The sequence below is a fragment of the Scardinius erythrophthalmus genome, assembly GCF_964197995.2.
Source record: "Scardinius erythrophthalmus genome assembly, chromosome: 25".
NCBI lineage: Eukaryota > Metazoa > Chordata > Actinopteri > Cypriniformes > Leuciscidae > Scardinius > Scardinius erythrophthalmus.
Window position 1 is genome coordinate 1,972,026 of NC_138245.1, and position 22,835 is coordinate 1,994,860.

Consider the following 22,835-nt stretch of genomic DNA (forward strand, 5'->3'; position numbering starts at 1 on the left):
ACATCACATTTATTATCCAGTAGACATGTGCAAAGTTTCAGAAACGGGCGTGGTGGAATGGCTCAGTAGCGCCACCTTTAGTCAAAAATGGGGGCTTAGTTTTACATAGAATTACAAAACTTGGTATGTATATTGTTCTCATCAAACCGGACAACTTTCTAATTTACAGTCATAACCTCAGACCCACAGGAAGTCAGATATTTTGGTTTGAATGTGGATTTTCTGGAGAATTTTCTCTCTCTCTCTCTCTCTCTGTCTCTGTGTGTGTGTGTGGAGGGTAGGGGTGGGCGGTACACCGGTGTCATAGTCATCACCGGTGTGACATTGCGCCACGACATGGATTTTCTAATACCGTCAATACCGTAATCAATTATGTTCCTTGAACGGCTGCATTTACATCAATAATATCTAATTCTAAATAATAGGGCTGACTTCTAATGGATTCGACGATTCGATTCGGAGAGGTCTGATTCGACTATGAACCTCATAGTCGAATACATGGGCGTCAGTTTGGTTTGAAATGTGCTGGGGACAGAGACGCATTCGCATTTTCAGAAGGGCTGGGTACATTTTTATTTATTTTTTCGCTTTCGCGCAGGTCATGTTTTGAAAGACGATGTCCTGTAGCTTACTAATGTAAATAAATAAAAATGTATTCAAAAATCTGCTTCACATTTTCAGCAGGGCTGCGGAGCGGCTGTGGGTTGACTCCACACGGTTCTCATGTGCGTTAAAAAGCTTTACGTGGTTTAATGTAAACAACGATTACCAAATTTCCCTCTCATATTGCTCCTCATAACCACTGAAAATGGTAAAAAAAATCGAACCCGGAGTCCAATTATTATGGACGTTATCTGATATTAAGCGTTTCTGCTTCACATTTTCAGCAGGGCTGCGGAGCGGCTGTGAGTTGACTCCACGCGGTTCTCATGTGCGAGTTGACTCCACGCGGTTCTCATGTGCGAGTTGACTCCACGCGGTTCTCATGTGCGAGTTGACTCCACGCGGTTCTCATGTGTGAGTTGACTCCACGCGGTTCTCATGTGCGTTAAAAAGCTTTACGTGGTTTAATGTACCTAAACAACGATCACCAAATTTCTCTCTCATATTGCTCCTCATGTTTATGAAATATTATAATATATGTGTGATATATGTGTTTTAGCTCTTTTGTTTGAAATGGAAAAAATCTAGCTGCTATCTAAAAAAAAAGAAAAAAAAAAGGTTCGACTATCAGTCGACTACGGCAAAATCTTACGAATCAGATTCGACTATGAAAATCCTTAGTCGAAAACAGCCCTAGTTATTACACTGCTAATTTTTGTTTTGTTGTACACTGTTAAGTAAGATCTTTAGGTTTTTTGCAAAATAAATGTTGAGAATGCATAATACTCTCCCATGTCTCTTTTTGATAAGGATACCTACCATTTACTTATTATATTATAAAAATATTAACTTTATTCACATACTAAAGAGAGACAGGACAGGCTACTCCTCCCAAAATGTACCAAAAAAAAGTTATACCGTGATATTATACCGTCACCGTTCAAAAGATGAAAAATACCGTGATATTAATTTTAGGTCATATCGCCCACCCCTAGTGGAGGGGGTGGGGGGGATTTGTCTATTCCATTTAATCTTTGTTTTTCAAGGTTTCAGGGGCTTTTGGGGCCCTTAACATGCTCAAAAACTCTTGAAACTTTGCACACAGGTCAGAGCCCACGGTCATCAGGGCCGGGCTGAAGCTGGTACCCGGCGTGGCAGGGGGGCTCAACAGCGCCCCCTTGAACACGGTCTGAAAACTTGGTCCATATATCAAAAACTCTTGCATGAATTAATATGAAACTCGGTACACATATAGATCTCATCGGGCCGAACAACTTCCGCACTCTAAATTATTAGCTCCGCCCAACAGGAAGTCTGCTATTATGGGTTGTTTGAAAAACGCATGCTGTGGAATTTGATGTACTCCTCCTAGAGAATTCATCCACTCGCCTCCAAACTCGGTCAGCATGAAGTCAAGACTTTGAGGATGCTAAATTGCGGATGGATTTTTGATATCTCGAACGGTTTGGCCGTGGCGAGGAAACTAATTTATGGCGAGAAAAGAGAAACACAAAGTGTTATAACTTCTGCATACATTTACCGATCTTGATGAAACTTCAGCAGTGTGTTCGTTTTCAGAGGCCGGTCAGATTGATGTGACTATTGTGAGTCAAAGTTATAGCGCCACCAACTGGCAGCAGGAAGTGTGTCACTTTCAAAATTCTTTGAAGTCACCCTCTTATGTTTACCCGATTTGCTTCAAACTTTATGTGTATAATGTAGACACATGGCAGATGCAGACCTGTGAAAGGATTATTGATATCTTAGATACTGTTGCCGTGGCAACGCATCAAACTTTAATATTCTTTTCGGATGCGTTTGAGACTCTTAGCATGCTTGAAATTGGATAAAACTCGACAGATACATCACATTTATTAGCCAGTAGACATGTGAAAAGTTTCAGAAATGGGCGTGGCAGGGGGGCTCAACAGCGCCCCCTTGAACGGGGTCTGAAAACTTGGTCCATATATCAAACACGCTTGCATGAATTAATATGAAACTCGGTACACATATAGATCTAATCCTGCCGAACAACTTTCCCTCTGTCAAGTTTTACGCCAGCCCAACAGGAAGTCGGCTATTATGGGTTGTTTGGAAAACGCTTGCTGTGGAATGTGAAATACTCCTCCTAGAAAATTCATCCCATCCCCACCAAACTCGGTGTGCATGAAGTCAAGACATTGAGGATGCTAAATTGCGGACGGATTTTTGATATCTCGAACGGTTTGGCCGTGGCGAGGAAACGAATTTATGGCGCGAAAAGAGAGACACGAAGTGTTATAACTTCTGCACACATTAACTGATCTTGATGAAACTTCAGCAGTGTGTTCGTGGTAAGAGGCCGGTCAGATGGATGAAACTATTGTGAGTCAAAGTTATAGCGCCACCAACTGGCAACAGGAACTGTGTCACTTTCAAAATGCTTTTGACAAAATGGGGGTGGTTACTTTTACCCACAGTTACAAAAATCAGTACATATATTGGTCTCATCGAGCCGGACAAGTTTCTAATTTACAGTCATTAGCTCTGACCAACAGGAAGTCAGATATTTTGGTTTGAATGTGGATTTATTTGCAAAATCGGCCTCTGAATTTTATATATATATATATATATTTTAAAGTGACAAGACAGAGAATATTACTTGTCCGATATATATATATATATATATATATATATATATATATATATATATATATATATATACATATATATATAAATATAGCTGCGAGCAGCGATGGAGGGCCCAAGCCGGTGACACCGCCACCCCGGTGCCTTTAGTGCAACTAAATGCACCAGGGTGGCGGTGCCACCGGCTTGGGCCCGCAATCGCTGCTCGCAGCTATATTTTATATTGCTCTGGAAGTAAGAAAACATATTTTATTAACAAAATATGTCCTACACTGATAACTACTGATAATTCAAGTTTGCAAAGTGAAAATGACAAAATATATAATATAGTATACTAAAATGAGGAAAAACAAAATGTGTGTAGAATATGTATGGACAAATATAAACATGCAATATAAAAACAGACCTCACATTGGGAAAATGTGTTAACGTTAAAATAAACGCATGCAAACATACTAGTTTTATATCATTTGAAACTGCTACGGCAGCGGGGGAAATGCATGGGCATTAATTTGCGTTATTTTAATGTTATGTTTAGTTTTTACCTAAAATCTTCTTTGTTTAGACAAAAATGCACAAATACTGTATGGACGTGCCCACATTCAAGCATTACAGTGGGCTTAAACAGCTCGTTACAAACAACTGACAATCGTGACCTAAATATGATTTTCATTTACAATAATAAATACTAAACGACAGCATTAGTAACTTTTCACGCCATTAGTCATTCAAGCTCAGAGGATCTCCCGTTCTCGGCTCATTTTGAGTCGGACTTAATCTCATCTCTTGATCATCTGAATCAGTGAGTCGTTGTCTCGATAACAGATGCTTTCGGATCGGTTCAGTGCAACCTGTGAACCGATTTAAGTGAAAAGAATCAGCTCATTCATTATTCAGACACCGCTATCCAGCCTCGGAGTGGCTTCAGTTCAAAATGACGAGGAACGACATGTTTTCGGAAATGCAGTGGAGTAAAAAGTACAATATTAAGTAAACGTTTCCAAAAATAAAAATACTCTGATAAAGTACAGATACTTGAAAATTTTACTACTGTATACTTAAAGTCAATAATTTCATCAAAATGACAAATGTTTTTTCTTCTTCATGCCTTAAAATATCTTGAATGTAACTCGACACCCTTGCCTCATTTAGTATGCGTGGTTCTATGAATATGCAAATGAGCCCCGCCTCCACTCACTCGCTCAGCTCAGAGATCCACTGGTTGACGATCACACGTTGATCTGATTGGTTACAAGGTAGTTTGTGACGTCAGAAACACCAGCGATTTCAAAGCGTGTTTTTGAGACTGTCTTTGGTTCACTGCAGTTTTAAGGAGGAAATACTCAGCAATGCTGTCGACTTATGAATTTACACATGGTTTGTGTTAAAGCAGATTAAAAACACCTCATAGACACATAAACAACATTAAAAGCTGGATCTTCACCTCAGGGGGACTTTAAGTACAGTAATGTCCATCACTGACTAGTCAGTAGAAGTAGGTCATAGCAGCAAACACACTGTGAGATGATCTTACGAAATTTAAGACACTGTCAAGAAAATTATCGCAGACTATCTTTGGTCACATGACCATGAAAACGTCTCTCACTGTACGATGTAGGATCACTGTTTAGGAGCCACGACCACAGAAATTGCCACAATTGATCATCTTTGATCTGGGACTTATGCTTTTTTCACATGTCTAAATTTGTTTAGCTGTTGCTGTTTGATCATGAAAAGCTCCAGTTCTTCTCTATATCAGTGTCAGTGTTTCTGAACTCCTGAAACGCCTCCATTGTAGTCTTGAGTTTCTTCCTCATTATAATAATTCATGCGCAGAATAAAGGGGCGGGGCCTGGTTGAGTTAGTTAGTAGTGTGTTAAACTGGTGGTTATGGTAAGGGGCGGGACATTTCCCAAACACACTCGAAGCGCTCGACCAATCACAACACACTGCTCCAGCCGACCAATCAGAGCACAGTGTGCTTTTCAGGAGGAGGGGCTTCATAGAGACAGGAACTAAACAGAGCGTTACTGACAGACTGGGAAGAGAGGAGCCGCAAAAATGGAGAATATGAGGAAAATATGATTTATGAAACAAGGATATATAATCCAGAAAGCAATTTTGCGTTTAAAAGACGTCTAATAAGACGACTCCAAACACAGCCCAGACGTCTGAATAATTAAATAGACGATTAAACCATCGCCCGAGAATAGACTAGTCATCAATTAGACAGCAAAGAAATGAAATGAGTGAAGAAATGAAATCAAACAGCTTGTAATCACTGTTGACTTTGCTTTCATGATGGAGTATCATACATCTCATCTCGCAAGTTATTTTGGCAAAAACGACATGTAACCGAATTCAAGGTTATTTTGGCTGGAAGTGTGTTCCTCATAGCCGGACTATATCGGGTCTATAGTTAACCTAGACGGAGAAATGACGGCTATTGCTTGCTGGGAAGGTTCTGCCTGACAGCGACGCTCTGAAGTTTTACAGCACCAGTGAGAGACATGTTCAGTGTTTGCTGTATTGCAGTGGGAGATGGATCATTAAATCAGGTGACTGCAGCGTTTGTGTTTCTCACACTGCGAGAGCAGGAGAAAAAAACAAGTCAGATGGTTGAGTTTGTGCCTCACACGTTCATCTGAGTCACAGAAACGTCATCTGAATAAAACATGGCATCTAATGAACCACACAGAGCGGTGCTTTAAACCCGCCGAAAGGAAGCACTTTAAACCCCGTGTCACCAACAGATCCATCCGTTTAAGAGCATTATGATCTGATTCAAAACAACAGATATGAAAAATCAGCGGTCTCTGTACGTCAGTGAACGGTTAAAAACGCATCTCTGTTGCTGCTGGATATGAATGCATTTAAATAACTGATTATCTCTCGCTAAATAATGCAAAGCAAAATGCAACTGGAAAAAAACGTCCAGTTTCATCATCTTTCATCCGGGTGATTTTCTCATGAATATATTTGTGAGTCGAGTGGGTCATGGTGAATACTGAAGCTAGCGCTGGGATCAATGGTGTGTGTGTGTGTGAGTGTGTGCGTTCTCCACAGGGGTGTTTGACAATCGAGCGTGGCAGACACGGAGACAGAGGAGCTAATTTTAGCTCGGAGGCTCAGCCCACCCATAAATCACTGCGGCAGGGGCTGGAGATGAAGGACACCGGTTGAGCGTCTGCTCACACACTCACTGCACACGTGTGTGTGTTCACACACACCAGAAGAGCGCTGTGATGTAGCCGTCGATACATAAGGTGAACATGTTTGCCAAGGGCACCACACCAGCAGAGGGCCCTGCTGAGCTGATCCAACTGTGCTTTGGTTTAAGTCACTATTAAATTCACATTTTTATTATAAATTATTCATCATTATTGTTTTAAATTCATGTTCTTGGTAATCTTGAATCAGAATAACTAACCCTCTTGCAGCATCTCTTCTCTTCTCTGATGATGTGGGCGGGGCTTTAACCTGTCACTCACATGAGATCAGCCAATAGCAACATGCATATTCATAGAACTGCGCATACTAAATGAGGCAAGGGTGTCGAGTTACATTCAAGATATTTTAAGGCATGAAGATTTTCTTTTTTCAAGGAAAAAACATTTAAATGTGTCATTTTGGTGATCAAAGATGAGAAAAGATCAGAAAATTATTGACTACACAGGCTTTAATAATAATAATAATTTATTATTATATACAATAATAATTATATATAGTATTTGAATTATACTTAAAAAAAGTTTATTGTAGATATCTATAATTAAACTCCTATGAAAGTCAACCGAGACATCATTGGTCAGTCCTCATTACCGGTAATTGTATTTTCATGGGAAAGAGCGAGCAGCTAAATGATGATAACTGCTGTGATTGAGACACACACACACACACACACACTGACCTCCAGGATGTACTTCTGCAGGGACTGGATGTCTGCGAGAGCCTCGGCGTCCTGATGGATCACCACCACCTCCTTCAGCGGATACTGAAAACACACACACACACTCGCGTCACACACACATGCAGTGACTCCAACATGCTCAGGCTCAGCTCTCAGGGGTGCAGCGGGTCTCAGGTGATCGCGACCCGTACGGATCAGCTCCACACGGCTCGGCACGCGTGTGACTCACGGATTACCTGATACATTAAACCATCACAGAGTGAAAGTTTATCATTTGGATGTTTTATGTTTTGCCAATTTCCACATTCATCTGTGCGCACAGATGCACACACACACTGGCTACGTTTACATGCAAACAGCTAATCCGTCAGTAATGGGATCGGCGGCTCAATCGGACTGAAAAGCCTTCATGTAAAACACCTTAATCGATCAGATCGAGCTCGATCCGACTGGGATTTCGATCCGATTGAAAGGGGGTTTATTCCTTTTCTAATCCGATCGAGAGAACATGTGAACACTTGATCGGACTGAAACCGAAACTGAAAGGACTGCGCATGTGCAGTGATGTAGAAATAGCGTAATGCCGTGTGACAGAACGAGCTGTTCTTCCTGATGAATAAACGAGTGTCCCGTCATTCTGTAATCCTCCTTTCCCTGCGTCTGTGAAGTGGAGCAACGTCCCACCAGTGTTCCAGACTCTCATCCACAGACGATCAATATAAGCAGCGGCACAACGGCTCATACGCTCATCGTCTCCCAATTATGACCAGAAATGGATAAATATTAAGTCTGCTGTTTAAAACAAATAAAGAACTGATGTAGGAGAATAGTTATTATGCGCAAACTCTGTATATTCGTGCAGTGTGCGCATGTCAAAAAATAATATTCCTACTGTTGTCTATGTCAATAATATTAAAGGAATGGTTCGGAGTAAAATCACCCTAGGGTTCTTTGCACCATGACCTCGAGCCAACCCCCCCCCCAGAAACCTTTTCCCCTTGGTCGAACATTAATAAAGTTAGAGCTTATCTAGAGATATCAGCCGGATGGTTTAGTGCAGGCGCTAATGGATCCAATGATGTATCTGGTAAATTACCGCACTAATAATGCCCAGAATGGCACCAAACTTCTACAGTCGTACAAATACATTCTGTACTCATGAAACGAGGCATTGGAAAGTTTGTCATCAGGAGTTTATTTAAATAACACTTGCCTGACGGCTAATGCTACCGCTAACCCGGACACCGACGTCACTTCCGTGATTTGGGAAAAGCATTTTATTTAAATAAACTCCTGATGTACTTTAACTTTCCAATGCCTCGTTTCATGAGTACAGAATGTATTTGTACGACTGTAGAAGTTTGGTGCCATTCTGGGCATTATTAGTGCGGTAATTTACCAGATACATCACTGGATCCATTAGCGCCTGCACTAAACCATCCGGCTGATATCTCTGAATAAGCTCTAACTTTATTAATGTTCGACCAAGGAGAAAAGGTTTCTGGGGGGGGTTTGGCTCGAGGTCATGGTGCAAAGGTTTGATTTTACTCTGAACCATCCCTTTAATAAAACAACAAAATACAGCTTTAACGAAGATTAAACTATATTTAGTTTCTACAGTGAACAAATAGTGTTACTTTACATTTAGGCTTAATTATTAATTTCTGTACCTGAATACTACTGTTAGACTTTGTCACTTTGTTATCCAGTATTCATCTCTGCTTGTAATGTCTTCTGTCTGCCCGCATCGGTGTATATACAGTCGAACCAAACATTATTCAGACACCAGATATCATTTTTCATATTTCTTTACTAGTGTGATCAGGACACTATAGTTCATTTCTGTAAGTGATGAGAGCAAAATAAAGTAAACTGTGACATATTATACCCAAATATTCTTCATACAGAGACTACCAGTAAAACTAATAACAATTTGGGCCCAATAATGATTGGGACACTTTGAGCTGATCATGTGTCGCTGAAGTGTGTTGTCTTTAATTGCTAATGCTCTTTTTACACACAGACTGAACAAAATGAAGCATTGCTTGGTGATTGGTTGAGCTAAACTGGTATTATCTAATTGTGTAGTTAAATTTAACAGCTGACAGATATTCAACATAATTCATGTGTGAGACAGTCTAACAGAAGGACGGACAAAACCAGTCAAACATCAACTGAGTTCTGCTCATATTTTAGTACCATTCTCTAAACTATAGCGAATAAACTGATAATGTGAGAAATGTTGAGGGTGTGTGAATAGATTTTGGTTCGACTGTGTGTATATATATATATATCATTTCTTTTGCTGATCCGAACATTGATCCGATCTGTGTCTCAAAAACCATAAATGATCCGAACCGTGAGTTTTGTGATGCGTTGCACACACTCACACACACTCTCTGAGGGTTCATCACGGCAATAATGAACGTCTCTCACCTTGACGGGAAGAGTCTTGCGGTCTCGGATCACACGGCCCAGCTCGATGACCGACTGCATCTGGGACACCGCGTTCTCAATGCGCTTGTCAATCAGAGACTCCCTGCCAAACACACACACACACACACACACACACTGAATTGTTGACATGATAATCATAATCGGACTGAATCGTTGACATGATAATCATAATCGGATTGAATCGTTAACATGATAATCATAATCGGATTGAATCGTTGACATGATAATCATATTTGGATTGAATCATTGACATGATCGTTGACATGATAATCATAATCGGACTGAATCGTGAGACCAGTGACAGTTCACACCCGTTACTCAGTTCATTCAGGTGTCACATCCACAGGTCACATGGTGTCAAACAGCTTCTAAACGCTTTTCATCATGTTAAATCATTACACAAAGCTCCATCCTTGAACTGTTTTTTGGTTCCATCAGCAAACGCAGTCCAGACGACTGAGGAGCAGAGATGTTTAATCAGTGAATGAGCTCAGTGTCCTCTCCTCGTCTCGGACACACGGTCACCTCTGCGCTTATTAATACACACACACAGCACAGTAACACGGGACACTCGCTGAATATAGAGGAGTGAGGAGGAACAGACCTGAGGAGCGCTTACAGGCAAACTCCAGCTCTAGTGAGTGTGTTCACACACTGAATCACGCCCTGACCGTGACACACTCTTCAAAAGCTAAACTCAAATTTCTTTCTTAAATATTAGAATTAAGTTTGAATTCTAAAGGCAACACTTGATGTTAGAGGGGAAGAGTGCTGTATCGTCTCCTCTGAACACAAGAGCGCAATAAGCAAATATAAACCAAATCAAGCATCACATCTTTTATTGAAATGAACTGACATTCACTTTTTAAAGTGCATTAACTTTTGAAACAGGTAAGATATAATGCCCTTAATGTGCATGCGAGGAACATTAGTGCGTTAAACTGTGTTTGTGCATCAGTGACCTGAGAAAACACACTTCAACACAAAGAGTAATGAACTACATGAACACACACTAACAAACCGCCATTCAGAAACACTCACGTCTACTCACGACATACATATCGATCATCAGAAACACCAGACGCTCTTGATCTGAGCGAGTGCGTTTCAGCTGATGAACACACACACACACACACACACACTCAGCTCTGACTGATGTGCAGGTTTGGTCAAGTGTGTCGTTGCACAATTTTTGCCTCCAACTGAGAGGGTTTTCATCAGCAGGACGACTTTTCCCGCCATTTTTCAATTTACATCATCAACGCAGCCGTTGTGCGCTTTACTGGGTAAGCTAACAAAAACAAACCGCGTCAGTCACGTCATCATGTGGCGTAGGCATCATTCCGCGCCTCTTGACAAACCAAAACATTTGAATGCACGGTTTTTGCATTCGTATGTTCAGGATTTTTTTTTTTTTTATTCGACGAATATTAAAAATTCACATTTGTATTAGCCAGGCCTTCATGCTTCAACACCAGAGTCCGTCTCAACATCCGACCAGACGCAGGAAGAGCTCTGTGTGTTTATCGGCTTCAGAACATCTGATGAAGTTCATTAAATAAGGAAGGAAAAACTATTTTAGTCTCAGTTCTAGCCTGTCAAAATGTAAATGAGGTTATGAGTTTAATCAGCGTCTGCATATCACTGTGTTCACGCTCCCGAACGCCACGACACACACCATGATCTCTGACGCTGTGTGTTGATGGAAACACTGCATGACGGATCGACTGTCAAGAGTCCGCTTGTGTTCGACTCAAACTCACTCAACAGAGCTAACCTCATCATTTCAGGAACAAAAATGTCAGTTAACTTTTAAATTCTGCATTTTAAATAAGTGTTCAATTATTATTTTTAATAAATAATAATAATAATAATAGAAATATATTTTAATATTATTAGATTTATATATTTTAAATTGTACTATTATTATTTTTATTTTACAAAGAATGAGTTACAAATTGATTCATTTAATTATTTAAGATTATTAATAATAACAATAATAATAATAATATTTTAATATCAGGTTTATATTTTTTAAATGTACTATCATTATATTTTTATTACAATTATTTAGTTAAACCATTTGTTATTTTTTATTATTTGTGAAAATTATGAACAATAATAATATATTATTTTAATATCAGGTTTATATAAATGTACTATACTTGTATTTATATTACAATTACCGTACTTAATAAAAAATTATAAATGATGATTTAACTATTTATTATGATTATTATTATTATTCATAATAATAATATATTATTATAATATTTTATTTGTTTTAAATTCTATTATCATTATTTTTACATTACAAATAATGAGTTGAGTTTTCAGTTATTGTTTTTCAATTATGTATTATATTCATACATTTTAATAACAATAATATTTATAAATTATATATATAACTTTACTCTTATTGTTTTGCAAACATGTTTTAAATGATTGTTTTTAAATTATTTATTTGTATTAATAATTATAAAAACAACATTTATATATTTTTAACTCTCCTATAATGATTTTTACATTACAATAATTAGTGAAGTTTACCATTACTGTATTTAATTATTTATTTATATTAATATTATATTATTTATTTATTTTTAACTCCACTCGTTATTTTAATATAGCAATTAATGAAGTGTCAAGAAATTGTTTTGTACATAGTAGAATGTTATTCATTTAATTGAAAAAACGTTCTAATGTTGTGACATCTTTATTATGACAGAAGGTGTTTGCTAACGGCTATGAATATTGTTTTATATAGTATACATGTTATGACAGTAACGGGCGATAGCATGTTAGCATGATGACTGTAGCGTGTACCTGGCGTGTGGCAGCATGAGGTAGTGGATGCTCCCCGTGTCCTTCTCCTCCACTGACGCTGGGTCCATCAGGTGACGCAGGTTCTGGTACATCATCTCCGTTATGAACGGCGTGAAGGGAGCCTGAGCACAAGAAACACTTCTTAAAGGTGCAGTGTGTCATTTATAGCGGCATCTAGTGGAGAGGTTGCGAAATGCAAACAACTGAAGTTACGGTGGCCGACAGGAAGTGATGTCGTCGTCTGAGACAGCAGAGAGTAGCCAGTTCAGCAATGAGGTTTCTTTACAAAGATAAATTTAGAAATTAAGTTCACTTAATTATTCAGTAAAACAATGTTATTGCGATTATTATTGTTACTTGTTCATCATTGTGTCAGTGTTTTATTCGCTGACTTTAGCTCACTTCTTCATTATATAAAGTCTTTATACACCACTGAAAACATAGTTATGTATATGATATTGCATTTCTGGCAACAGATCCTCCTAAATATTACGCAATGCACCTTGATGCGATTGAGCGATATATATACAAGTTTTTGTAAGTTATATGATGCTTTGTGTGAGAAACAGACTGAAATTTGAGTAGTCAATTGTGGCGAGCAGGACCTCTCTCGTATCTCTCACGGAGGAGCTGAAGCATAACACCGTGTCCTAACCAGACGCCATGCGATAAGATTCCAGTGATTTGTCTGTCCACACTAGACGTGTCGCGACTGCGAGATGCGTCAAAATAAATCAAGTCACCCAATCAGAACAGTGTGTGGGTGGAGTCAACCAATCAGAACAGCATGTGGGTGGAGTCAACCAATCAGAACATCGTGGGGGCGGAGTCAGCCATTCAGAACAGCGTGTGGGCGGAGACAGCTATTCAGAACAGCGTGTGGGCGGAGACAGCTATTCAGAACAGCGTGTGGGTGGAGTCAACCAATCAGAACATCATGGGGGCGGAGTCAGCCATTCAGAACAGCGCGCGGGCGGAGTCAGCCCTTCAGAACAGCGTGTGGGCGGAGAGAGCTATTCAGAACAGCGCGCAGGCGGAGTCAGCTATTCAGAACAGCGTGTGGGCGGAGACAGCTATTCAGAACAGCGTGTGGGCGGAGTCAGCCATTCAGAACAGCGTGTGGGCGGAGTCAGCCATTCAGAACAGCGCGCGGGCGGAGTCAGCCCTTCAGAACAGCGTGTGGGCGGAGACAGCTATTCAGAACAGCGCGCAGGCGGAGTCAGCTATTCAGAACAGCGTGTGGGCGGAGACAGCTATTCAGAACAGCGTGTGGGCGGAGTCAGCCATTCAGAACAGCGTGTGGGCGGAGTCAGCCAATCAGAACAGTGTGTGGGCGGAGTCTCGCGACACCAGAGAGTAATCTTGACGGCACTCACAAGAAAATGGATAAGTCGCTACATAATCAAATTCACAAATATTACAACATTTAAACATTATTAAAAATACATAGGCTACTGAGTTACTAAAACAATCTTTGTCAAAGAATACACTTGTTTGTTCACAGTTTGAACGTCCTTGTTTCCATTTGTTTAATTTGAAGATCTGAGGTGAATTATCCATTGTTGCTTTTACAGCCTCAAAGCTGGAGCACTAAATGATGTTCAGAGTCACATGACACGCTTTTAACATTAAATAAAGCTCATAAACAGCGCCTGAGATCATCATCGCCACACTTTGTGTTTGTCGTTCCAGCGCGACGTCGCAGAAAAATAGAAACCGTTTCTAAAATAGAATCGTCACGTGTCGCCGTCGCGGCTGGACAGGACACACACCTGATCAACATGGAGAATAACCTTTTATCGCAGCGCCGCGTGTAGTTAGGACACGTGTACAGGAGGAGCGACGACAGTGAAGATCAAGAGAGGACCAGGCCTGGATTTATGTTGTGTTTTGATTGTTTTATGTGGCAGCAGTCGTCCGTGAGGGGCTGCTCTCTTTTACCTTCGTTCATTTTATTATTAAAGTCTGTGAAAGTTCGCCGGTTCCCGCCTCCTCCTTCCCACAATAACGAACTCTGCTACAAATTTACTTTGTCTTTTAAATAAACATGTTTGATCTTTAAACTAAGCTGTCGCATGACTACAGAAGACGTACAGTGGTCAGATGAGCTGCTGATATGATGCTTTAAATGGCACTTTTTAAGCAATTATGAAGCTTGCCAGCTCTAGTTTTCATTCGCTGTCATCACACTAAAACCAGTGGTCAGGATATATATATAAAAAAGAGAAAGTCACACAAGACCGAAATTACATTAAAATAACAACTTTCTAACTATTCCGTTAGGAAAGATTTTTTAATTATTATTATTATTTTAGTTATTCATATTCGTCTGTTTGTTTCTTAAAGCATAAACTTCACAAAAATCTGATGCTTAAAACAAGAAAAATTATCTTCAACAGTTCTGCATTTAAAGTAAAGGATTGTTTTTAACAAGAAAATTTGAATATTTAAATTTTTTCAGTGTACAAAAAAAAATCCTTTGTTTTTTGGTTTTAGTAATATAAAACAAATTATATTTCAAAAAGCATTGCAACACTTCTATATTCAATAATTTCATCCCCATCCACCGAGAACGGCCACACTCCTCCTCCTGAAAGCAGTGTTTGACTGTGTTTTCTGAGCGCTGGCGAGACTCACCATCAGTCGACACATGGAGAGGAGCACACTGAAGAGGGTCTCCAGGGCACGGATACAGTCTTCAACACCACTCTCACCCTGAACACACACACAGAGAGAGAGAGAGAGAGAGAGAGAGAGAGAGAGAGAGAGAGAGAGAGAGAGGATAACAGCTGCAAGCACTGCTGACTCCTCCGCTCTTAAACACACACAACACTGCAGTGTCACAACACCAAGCATCACGTCTGAGCCTGCAGGTCCTGGCTCTCATTTATTAAACTGTGCGGACGATCCTTATTAAAAGTGTAAGTGCGCCTGAAAGTTAATATTCAAAATTCCCTTTATAAAACACAGGATTGTGCACATGCGTCTCCACCCCGAAATAACCATATATGGAGCTTACAATGCTGAGTTTTGTCCTCATTTGCATATGCATATTCATCCACGTGATTCCATGGTTAACGGTACGAGACATTTGGGAAATATGGGATGCGGATGTGCCGTCACATTACATTGCTAAAAATCATTTAGTAGCCGATCCTTGCCTTGTTTTTTAATAAATAAAATTACAATAGTATTAAATACATTTCAGAGATAGTTTTTAATCAATCCTTTCCACTGGCCAAATAGAATTTTTAATGGCTTTATATTTTTAATGGAAACAGATAGGCCTTATTGTGCATTATTGATCATTACTTGTGTGAAAATATGTTCTCAGACTATGAGTTCTGCTATTATCATTAAAACATTAAAATCGCATCGCATCCACTAAATATTTCTATTTATTAGAAAATATTTTTTTGTAACTTCTCTGTTATGATTTCATGTAATTTAAGTGCGTAACTCCATTAATAAGAATGGCATATTTGATGTAAATGTGTATATCAGATGTAAAACATAGTTTAAATCATTATTTTATTTATTATTGTGAACATGCACTGTATTTATGACTCGTAATGAGGATTTAAAGTGGCTTTCCTGAGACCACAGATCTCCGTTTACAACTGAAGAGAGAAATAAAGTCCAGATTTGATTATCCAGGTTTAGTGCAAAGCGTTTCCTCAATATTAGAGAAGGCAAACGGGCTCAGGACGAACACCTGGTGCACACCTCATTTTTAAAGCAAGCAGTTGTCCTCAATGCAAGTGAGTGTAACATTCTTGTTTATCATAATCCGTAATGATGAGATCTAACGATGTTCTCACAAAATCAGGACAGTTTTTAGTATTGAAAAGTTCGAGAAAATCTCACAAAACCTGTCAAACGTACGTTTTTTTCTTGTATATTCTATATTTTTATTCATATACATTTTGTGTTGTTGGGAGTAAAATATCCAGTTTTTTCTATTCTATTTTATATTGAGAATGTCTGGTGAGATCTGAGGAAAACAGAGGCATCATGGGAATACTGACTCTTCTGGGCATTTCATTATTCAGTATGTGAATGTGTAAAGAGAATTAGCCAAACTCAACTCTATAGTCTCAGCATCACTCAAATGTGTTCTTTCTTTCTTTCTTTCTTTCTTTCTTTCTTTCTTTCTTTCTTTCTTTCTTTCTTTCTTTCTTTCTTTCTTTCTTTCTCTCTCTTTCCTTCTTTATTGCCCTCATTCCTTTTTTCCATCCTTCCCTCATACTTTCCCTCCTACCTTCTTTTCATTCATTCATTCATTAATTCATTCATTCATTCATTCATTCATTCTTTCTTTCCTTCCTTCTTTTTTCCCCTTTCCTCATTCCCTCCTTCCTCGCCTACCTTCCTTCCCTCCTTCCTTCCTCCTTTCCCTCCTACCTTCTTTTCTTTCTTTCCTTCATTCTTTCTTTCTTTCCTTCTTTCTTTCTTACCCTCCTTCCTCCCTTCCTTCCCTCCTTCTTTCCCTCCTACCTTCTTTTCTTTCTTTCCTTCTTTTTTGCCCTCATTTCTTTCTTCCTTACTTCCTTTCTTCCCTCATACTTTCCCACTTACCTTCCTTTCTTTCTTTCCTTCCTTCCTTCCCTCCTTCCTCGCCTACCTTCCTTCCTTCTTTTCCCCTCATTCCTTCTTTTTCCTTCCCTCCTATCTTCCTTTCTTTCTTTCTTTCTTTCCTTCTTTTTTTCTTTCTTTCTTTCTCTTTCTTTTATTGTTTGCCCTCCTTCCTTCCAATACTTTACCTCTTACCTTTTTTCTTTCTTTCCTTCTTTCCCTCCCTTCATTCCTTCCCGCCTCGCTCCTTATTTCCCTCCTACTTTCTTTTTTTCTTTCCTTCCTACCCTCCTACCTTCTTCCTTTACTTCCTTCTTTTTTTCCCTCCTTCCTTCATTATTTTCTTTCTTTCTTTCTCTCTTTCTCTCTTTCTTTCTTTCTCTCTTTCTTTCTTTCTTTCTTTCTTGTAAATGGTCCAAGCACTGATTCAATACAGATGAATCTAAGTGTGTTTTGCTCAATGGATGAATAATGACATTCAGGGATGAAATATGTGTATTGATCTGAGCTTTAACTCAATCTGGGTCACTTCTAGCCCAAGGGTCACAAGCAAGTGCAAGGCTCAGGAAAAATATATTTTCTTAATTCTTTCTTTTGATAAATATGAAACATGACTGGGATATTTCTGACCGGTTTTCTGGGCTTGTGTGCGAGTCGAATCTTGCCTACCTTCAGACGCCTGCGGTTCGTCCTCACGTACCAGTTGGTGAGCATATCCACGAACTTGACCAGTCTGGGAACCACCGTATAGAGTCTGTAGGCTGGAAACACGAGCACACGTCTATTTCAGACCGTCCTTGCTGACAAATCACATCAAACGCAGGAGTTAATCAGAAGCTCACCTCCCATCTCATCTCTGAAGAACTGAATGAGTGACTGGGTGAAGGACTGGATCCATTTGTCCATGATGTTCTCGCTCACGATGGCTGTCCTCTCGTTGTACAGGAACTCAATGCCCTCCTCCTAATGAGGGGAAAACAATCATGGCCCAGTCAGATACTTGTCAAATAGTAAGCACTTAAAATAATAAAAAAAAATATATCTTTTCTTCACTTCTAGTTGTCAAATCTCCATTGAATTTAAATACGACACGTCAATGCTGAATTCAAGCACCAACTACATCAGGAATCCCAAACTTTTTGACAGATGAACCCCATGATCCTTCACTTGAAGATCTTTTTCTGATATGTTAGGATAATTGTAAAAATGTAAGCATTTCAACCCCTTTGCATGTATATTTTATACTCATGCTGCATTTATTTGATCAAAAACACATAAAAAAAATCACAATTTTTATTACAATTTTATTACAATTTTAAATAACTGTTTTCTATGTAAATATATTGCAAAATTTAATTCAGTAGAGGTTCAATCTTCAGCTGGCTGGCAGTCTGCCTTGGCAAGTTTCAGAAACCATTTATTTTTGGCAGTTTCTGTGTTTTCCTCCCTCTCTAGCTCATTTAATATGCATCTGTTGAACCCCTACTCATTTAATTTATTCCTGTGATCAAAGCTACATTTTCAGCATCATTACTCCAGACTTCATTGTCACATGATCCTTCAGAAATAAATTATAATATGCTGATTTGCTCAATATTTCAGTGGAAATCGTGATTTTAAAAAGAATCAGCTAAAAAGAACAGCATTTATTTGAAATAGAAATCTTTGGTAACATTATAAATGTCTTTACTGTCACTTTTGATCAATTTAATTTAATTAGAGATGCACCGATATGAAAATTTTGACCGATACGATAACTGATAATTCTTTATATTTAAAAGCCAATAACCGATATATTGGACAATAAATCTAAACCCACTTTTTAATATAATTTTTGAAAGCCTGATTACAAAACAAAAGTCTCACCGTTAAAAGCCATGTCCCAAACAAACAATTATAAACTTTTCATTATAATACATATACATATATATACCTGTATTTACATCCTGTTTTCGGTCGAAGTCCACAGTAGTCGATTGTCGAGTTCACGCGCATAGGTTTAGCACCTATGATCACGCGCGTGAACTCGACAATCGACTACTTTGGACTTCGACCGAAAACAGGATGTAAACACAGGTATGAGCGCTGGCTGAATTAACATAATTTTTATCCATATCTTTCACATCTACTGCAGTCAGATTCACTCGTGTTCACTCTGAAGGAATCACTCACATGACCTGTGCACTTGTAATGACACATCAAGGATGTTAAGAGGCTAAAAGCAGGTTTAGTACTTGCCCCATTGAAGTCAACAGGGTGCACATTTTAAAAAGAGGATAACACGGTGTAGGCAACACCGATTTTTTTCGTTGTTCTCTGTACTGACAGCACTCCAAATTTACAATAAAATGACCTCAATGTTAAAATTGACCGGAGTTCTCCTTTAAAGCCTTGGAGTTGCAGAGCCTCATCAAAGAGCATGTGTGTTCAAGACACATTTCTTATTTATTATCAATGTTGGAAACAGCTGTGATCCGAGAGCCGTACCGTCTGCAGTCTCTGGAGGTTCTGCACCAGGAACCGGTAGGCGTTGTACCAGGGCAGGAACACGTCCTTCAGCACGTCTCGCACGCCCTCTTCTTTAAAGCGCAGGTTCTCGGCCCGGACCACCGGCGAGTTGATCAGGTACAGTCTGAGGGACAGAAACAGGTGATGTCACATCAGGAGGACCGTTCCTCTGGTTGAAGAGCGTCTTTCCTCGTGAAAGTTCACATGAAAGGGCTTTGGCTACTAGCCTCGTGAGTGTGTGTGATGCCTAGATTTTAAAATCTGTTCAGATTTTAAAAGTCATGTAGTGTATTCCAGCCTTGAGATGTAACCCTATAACTTTAAGTATGAGCAATAGTGAACAGATAACTCGATTTGTGCATCGCCGTCACTCCTGTCGTCATGTGTGTATTACGTTGCTTCCTGATTATTATGTGCACAAACACATATAACCTATATTTGTATATATAAGTGCACAAACACATATAACCTATATTTATATATACATGTTGGTAAAAGGCACTTATCTAACGCTAAAATAAGTTTTGTGCCTCTAACAAGTGCGCTCTCTCTGATCTGATGGTGTGTGTGAAACACTAGAGTTTTGCCACAGACTCGTCCCAGCATCTAGAACGCAACTGATGCTTCTTCAAGCGTCTCCATACTTGAAAAACCGCGGTAAACTACTTTTAAACAGGAAATTATTAAATATTTAGGTACATATTTACAGCGGGTCTATTCGCACAGGATTAGTGTCACCTGAGGTCATTTTTCCAGACCTTTTTACTGAAGGTAAAAGTCGCCGTAATCTTTACTGATATTGTCCGTGATGATCACTGAGATGCACATTCGGACAGGACTAAAATGGTAATTATTACTCTACATCACCTCTCCATGTTAAACTAGTCCCGTCCGCTTTAAATAGGGCTTTAAATGTATTATTTTAATCATTAATAAACTGTCTGTTCAGCATTTTGCTGACATATTATTAAGATAATCTAGCTTTTTAATCCCTCTGGTGCATTTACGTTTTTTAGTGTTTTTTACCTCATCGGAACGGTGCTAAACTTGGTAACGGTTTTGGCCCTTGCTGTGTGAACGCACACACACACACAAAATCCTGGACATGATAAGAAATGTTCAATGGTCCTGAAAAAAAATAATCAAACATAATGGGCGCAGTGGAAATTAATTTGATCTATTTGGAAACATTTCCCAAGCAAATTCTGACTGAAAGATCATTTTTTGAGATATCAAGCTCAAATTTGGGACACAGCTAGTTTAGATTCGTGGCTTTGGTTTTTTGGTTTTGGAAAATATATTTTTCATATAAAAAATTTAAATTGTATTTTTGTGCATTTTTCATAATGGTAAATGTAGAATTTTATAACTTTTTTCAAGTTCACTTTTTTAAACTTCAGCAATAATCTGCCAAGTGTCGTCGCCAGAAGCTCCGCAGCGCTTCACTGAAACACGCCTCTCTGGAACAACGTCACACAAACCCATCAAAAAAAAAAATAATCACGGGAAACTAGCGAGATCGCAAAACGAACATAATAAATGCAGCAGTTTGTTGCAATTTTTTTTAAGTTTACTTAAAGATTTAAAACCCAAGCATCGATGTTTTACCAATAAAAAGTGATATATTGATCATAATGAATCGATTTGTGTCATGATTGCACATTAGTCACACAGAAATAAAATGGTATTTTATTAGTCAGAGAAACAATGGAAGCTCCTGAAAAAAATCAAAGAGTTGCTTTATTTGATGACATATGCGGAGCTAAATATGAATATCAGACAATCTGGTATAAAGTGACGAGACGTACTGACAGATAAAGTAAATACACGATTGTGGGAGCCTATGATTTGCAGTTGTATTTACCATGTTTACTATGGTAATGGTTAGCATGCATAGTCTTTTGCATCGCGTATACATATTGTTATACGGTAATATGGCCTTATTGATCAGAATCCACATCGGATCACAAACAGGAGTTACTGGAACAAGGTATTCGGCGGGCCAAAAAACATTGAACACGTGGAAAATGATGAAATGATGCATCATATTCTTCCAGATGATGTGTTCACAAACTCAACTCTTCAGACAGGGCCTATCCTGACCTACACGTGCACACATGAGTGTGAGGTCAGGCTCATCTCTATGATGTCATGATGATGTAGGTCAGGAGTTTGTGATTAACCGGACATCTGCAAAGAGTTTGTGATTGCATTTATGACTGTGTATGCGGCCATTTTCCTCTGACTCCTCGTCCTGCTGCACTCAAGCATGTGTGGATACAGTATTGGTGCTCTGGTTGGTTATGATCAATAACTACAGCAGAATGTGATCAACAGAGTTTGACGTGTCCTTGAACAATCAATCTTCATGCATTTCATTGGTTGCAAGTAGACGTGCCGATGTACGATAATAAGATTTACAGTATTTCAATGTTTTAAACTGCCATTCAGATTTTTGTATTCGCTATATGTGCATGTGTGTGTGAGAGAGTGTGCGTACGCGTGTGAGAGTGAGTGAGAGTGTGTGTGTGTGTGCGAGAGTGTGTGTGTGTGTGTGTGTATATGAGAATGTATGTGAGTGTGTGAGCAGGGCCGGCCCGAGGCATAAGCGAACTAAGCGGCTGCTTGGGGCCCCCTCGCCACCAGGGGGCCCCCCAAGCGAGTTTTTTTTTTTTTTTACATATTAATTAACTTAAACAAAAGACATAAATGAATGAATGGATTAATAATTCAAGACAAGAAAATTCTGATTTCATGATCAGTACTGCCTACAACTGGTGCAGTGACTGCCAGTGTTTGAGTCATGCGCATAACCTTGCGTGCACAGACAATTCGTGCGAAAAGTCACGGTAATGTTAAGCCATGTCACAAAAATTTGATTTGATCAATGATTTATCCTTTAAGTTTAATGATATTCAGAACAGAACAAGGATAAAAAATAACTATAAACAAGCCAAAACGAATTAATTTAAAGCGAAAGTGAAAGCGGCGTTGGGCTCACGTATCTCTCTCATTAGAATCAAAATGTTTCAACATTCGCGATGGATTTGGATGGCAAACTATTCTTTATTATAGGCTTCTTTGTACTTCACCCACGTTCCAATATCGAAGAAAAAAATAATTCTCTTCACATGCGCAAAAATGTGCTTGAAATCCAATCGAGGGAAAAAATCATTCTCTTCACATGCGCAAAAAATGTGCTTGGAAACATCACAGTGGAGCGGTGCTTACGCTGCGCAGCGTTGAATGGTACGAATTAGGCTACTACTGACTATTTAAACAGAGCAGTGTAATTTTTATATGTTAGGTTGACTATTTTTTTTATTAT

General features: G+C 39.0%; 1 protein-coding gene across 2 annotated transcripts in view; it reads right to left on the reverse strand.

Moving 5' to 3' along the window:
- iars1 (isoleucyl-tRNA synthetase 1) overlaps positions 1-22,835 on the reverse strand; it is a 126,727-nt gene that overhangs the window by 46,555 nt on the left and 57,337 nt on the right. For both annotated transcript variants that reach the window (XM_081358082.1, XM_081358083.1), the window contains exons 19-25: positions 19,487-19,631; positions 17,842-17,962; positions 17,669-17,760; positions 15,062-15,139; positions 12,425-12,546; positions 9,578-9,680; positions 7,142-7,225 (exon numbers count right to left, since the gene is read on the reverse strand). In XM_081358082.1, the coding sequence (XP_081214208.1) occupies positions 7,142-7,225; positions 9,578-9,680; positions 12,425-12,546; positions 15,062-15,139; positions 17,669-17,760; positions 17,842-17,962; positions 19,487-19,631 (745 nt within the window). The remainder of the gene's footprint in view (positions 1-7,141; positions 7,226-9,577; positions 9,681-12,424; positions 12,547-15,061; positions 15,140-17,668; positions 17,761-17,841; positions 17,963-19,486; positions 19,632-22,835) is intronic.